Source organism: Meleagris gallopavo, unplaced genomic scaffold (assembly GCF_000146605.3).
Source record: "Meleagris gallopavo isolate NT-WF06-2002-E0010 breed Aviagen turkey brand Nicholas breeding stock unplaced genomic scaffold, Turkey_5.1 ChrUn_random_7180001952210, whole genome shotgun sequence".
In the NCBI taxonomy this organism is placed as follows: Eukaryota; Metazoa; Chordata; class Aves; order Galliformes; family Phasianidae; genus Meleagris; species Meleagris gallopavo.
Window position 1 is genome coordinate 17,916 of NW_011213322.1, and position 3,934 is coordinate 21,849.

The 3,934-nt window shown below is 57.8% G+C and overlaps 1 protein-coding gene across 1 annotated transcript in view; it reads left to right on the top strand.

Moving 5' to 3' along the window:
• Positions 1-1,531, top strand: part of FARSA (phenylalanyl-tRNA synthetase subunit alpha) — a 2,899-nt gene extending 1,368 nt beyond the window's left edge. The window contains exons 7-13 of the mRNA XM_010728036.3: positions 45-160; positions 252-336; positions 415-514; positions 619-787; positions 857-934; positions 1,180-1,294; positions 1,376-1,531. Coding sequence (XP_010726338.1) covers positions 45-160; positions 252-336; positions 415-514; positions 619-787; positions 857-934; positions 1,180-1,294; positions 1,376-1,481 — 769 coding nt within the window. The 3' untranslated portion in view covers positions 1,482-1,531. The remainder of the gene's footprint in view (positions 1-44; positions 161-251; positions 337-414; positions 515-618; positions 788-856; positions 935-1,179; positions 1,295-1,375) is intronic.
• The last annotated feature ends 2,403 nt before the right edge of the window (positions 1,532-3,934 follow it).

Consider the following 3,934-nt stretch of genomic DNA (forward strand, 5'->3'; position numbering starts at 1 on the left):
GTTGTTCCCCCCCCACCCCCCAAAGTGACACCTCAGACTGCCAGGTTCACAGAGATGCCCACAGACAACTTTGTGGAGAGCTCCTTCTGGAATTTTGACGCTCTCTTCCAACCCCAGCAGCACCCAGCCCGAGACCAGCACGACACCTTCTTCCTGCAGGGTGGGTGCAGACGCCGAGGGGGGGGGTCACACACACACAAATCCCCACTGACCCCCTCATATATACATGGAATGTATATATTTTCCCCCAGATCCTGCTGAAGCTCCTGAGCTGCCCGCCGGCTACATGGCCAGGGTGAAGAAGGTTCACTCACAGGGAGGCTACGGTTCACAGGGGTGAGCGCTTTGGGATGGGGTGGGGGTTTAAGGCTGGTTCGGGGTGCCCCAGGTTGATCTGAGCCCCCTCCCCACCAGCTACAAGTACGAATGGAAGGTGGAGGAAGCAAGGAAGAACCTGCTGCGCACGCACACCACGTCTGCCAGCGCCCGTGCGCTGTACCACCTGGCTCGCCAGGTGAAGCGAGGACAGGGGAGCGCAGGGAGGGGCTGCTTAACACCACTTCCCCCTCCACTTTCTCACCTCATTCCACCTCCCCTCCCCAACATCCCCTATTCCAGGGTAAGTTCACCCCTGTAAAATACTTCTCCATCGACCGGGTCTTCCGCAATGAAAGCCTGGACGCCACGCACCTCGCTGAGTTCCACCAGGTGGAGGGGGTGGTGGCCGATCGTGGGCTCACCCTGGGCCACCTGATGGGCATCCTTCATCAGTTCTTCACCAAGCTAGGTATGGGGAGAGCAGGGGGGCAGCTGGATGGGGGGCTGGAGCACTCCCTCACTGTTATCTTCCCCTCAGGCATCAGCAAGCTGCGTTTCAAGCCAGCCTATAACCCCTACACGGAACCCAGCATGGAGATCTTCAGCTACCATGAGGGTGCGGGGACCCTGAGAGGGGTGGGGGAGCTCTGGGGTGTGTTTTTGGGGTGGAGGGTGCTTGGCCTTTCTCCTGTGAGGCTTGGGGCAATGGGAAATCCCTGGGGAGCAGGACCTGGCCTGTGACTTTCTACAAAGTATGCGGAGGTGTGGACAATAGACGACCCTGGGGTGCTCCGGTGGTGGGGGTCACCATCTCACCATCACCCTTGTGGGGTGGGGGCCCCCACCCTTCTCATTCCATAGGGTTGAAGAAGTGGGTGGAGGTGGGGAACTCAGGCGTTTTCCGTCCTGAGCTGCTCTTACCCATGGGGCTGCCCGAGAGCGTCTCTGTCATCGCCTGGGGGCTCTCACTGGAGCGGTGAGTCAAGAGGGAGCGGAGGGAGCCCCAGTGCTGGGACGTGCCCTTCTGAACCCCCCTCCCACCCCAATCCTCTTCCAGCCCCACCATGATCAAGTATGGCATCAACAACATCCGGGAGCTGGTGGGGCACCGGGTCAATCTACAGATGGTCTACGACAACCCCCTGTGCCGCCTCGACGCCTGAGTCCTTGTGGAGCACCGAAGTCTCACCAATAAACTTCCTTTGTGCAGCTGGATGCCTCTGCATTTGCTGGGGGAAGGGGGGGGAGGGGCAGCAACCACAGGTGGGATGGTTGCTGAGGGAAGGCTTTATTGTGGCGTAAGGTTTAGGAGTTGGATTTGGGAGGAAAGACCCCCCTCACTGTCTCTGCACAGTTTTGGGATACTTGCACCTGAAGTGGGTGAGGCTGCAGATGGGCTGAAGGCTGCTGAACAGATGAGGAATGGAGACTGTATTAGCAGGCTGCATTCACACTCAGGTCGGTGCCAGATGTCTGCATCGCAGCGGTACCCAAACGGGGAGAGCACAATCGATCTGCTCCTGCTTTCTGCTAGGCCACAGGGGCAGTACTTCCTACAGAACACCACCACACCTCTCCCGAGCCCTGAGCCACTTGGCCCTGCCCGCACCTCCCCCCAGCAGCCCTCCCCACTCCCTCAGCTGACCCACGCTCCTCCTCCTCCACCCATCCCACGTCCGTACCCCGCAGTCCTCGTCCCAACCTACCGGCCGCCATCTTCGCCTCCCCGCCTCCTCACAGCCCAGCCCTTCCCGCCTTTTCCTTCTCCGCCACCCATTGGCTAACCGGTGGCAGAGGAGGGCGATGATTGGCCTGCGCGGGTGCCCATCAACTGCCGCCCATCGTCGCCCCGCCCACCGTGCTCACCTCAGGGAGGCCGCGGGCAAAATGGCGGCGGTTGGGGGTGAGGCTGTGCGGCTCTGCACGGTGTTACTTAGGCGGCCTTCCTCGTTCCCCAGATGTGCCCACAACAGCTTCCACAACCCTCGGCTGAGCCCTGCGCTGAGGGATGTGCCCGCCCTTGGCTTTGTCAGCCACAGCAGTCACGTTTGTAGGGTGGGAGCGTGTGGCAGTGTACAGAACATCACCTAAAACCCATAAAAAATCGGCCAAAATACCTGATTATTTGTTCCCAGGCAAATTATTTCTCCTCCCTCCCCTCACTTAATGCATTTATCCTTTGTTTCCCTATGGGACATTGGCTCTCCCCCCAGGTGATCTGCTGGGCCTCCCTCTGAAAGATGTCATTTTTATAGAGGATTCCCTGAGGTTTCTCTCTGTCCCTCACGGACATCCCATAATATTAAGTCTAACGAGATGTTTTCCCTTTTGAATTCCTTGCAGGCTGCTGAGGAGCTCAGCCGTGAGGCTTTGGACAGAGGTGGGAGCAGCCCCACAGCCCCCCCCCCCTCCCCACCTCCCAAGGCTGCAAAATGTCTTCCCATCATCCTGACATCACCACAGCACTGCAGGACAACCAGAATGTGCTGCTGGAGGAGACAAAAAGTGACCCTGCCTGCTGCCCTGCGCCTGGTGGGGAAAAAGCCCAAGGAGAGAGCCCACGGTAGGAGCCCTTCAGTGGGGAACAGAAGGGATGGATTGGGCCCAGAAGTGGTGGTGGATGGGGTGAAATCCAGCTGGGGGCTGTTTTGGTTTAATATCTTTATCAACAGTCTGGACAGAATAGAGTAGAGTAGAGTAGAGTAGAGTAGAGTAGAGTAGAGTAGAATAGAATGGCCTGGGTTGAACCACAGTGATCATCTCGTTTCAACCCCCCTGCTATGTGCAGGGTTGCCAAGAGACACATAGGGTACACAGATCTCCCATAGGGACACATAGATCCCCCATAGGGACCCATAGAGAGACCCATAGAGACCTATAGATCCCCCATAGGGACCTATAGAGACCCATAGATCCCCTATAGGGACCTGTAGATACTCAATGATCCCCCAGAGGGACCCAGAGATCTCTCATAGGAACCCAGAGCGACACAGATCCCTCATAGGGACCCATAGAGACCCATAGATCCCCCAGAGGGACCCAGAGGGACCCACAGATCTCTCATAGGAACCCAGAGGGACAAATAGATCCCTCACAGGGACCCATAGAGACCCATAGATCCCCCGGAGGGACCCAGAGGGACACATAGATCCCTCATAGGGACCCATAGAGACCCATAGATCCCCCGGAGGGACCCAGAGGGACACATAGATCCCCCATAGGGACCCGTAGAGACCCACAGATCCCCCAGAGGGACCCAGAGGGACCCACAGATCTCTCATAGGAACCCAGAGGGACAAATAGATCCCTCATAGGGACCCATACAGACCCATAGATCCCGCTATAGGGACCCAGAGGGACACATGAAGACCCATAGAATCATAGAATGGCCGGAGTTGAAAAGGACCACAATGACCATCTCATTTCAAGCCCCCTGCTGTGTGCAGGATCACCAACCAGGCTGCCCAAAGGCACATCCAGCCTGGCCTTGCAACTGGGGGGGGATGAGGGGTTTGAGTGCCCCCACCGGGAACGGACCTCATTGCTCAGCAGCCACCAAGTCCGTTAGAGGGTGGTTCCCTCTTTTGTAATGTAATTTCTCCATTCACGTGCCAAA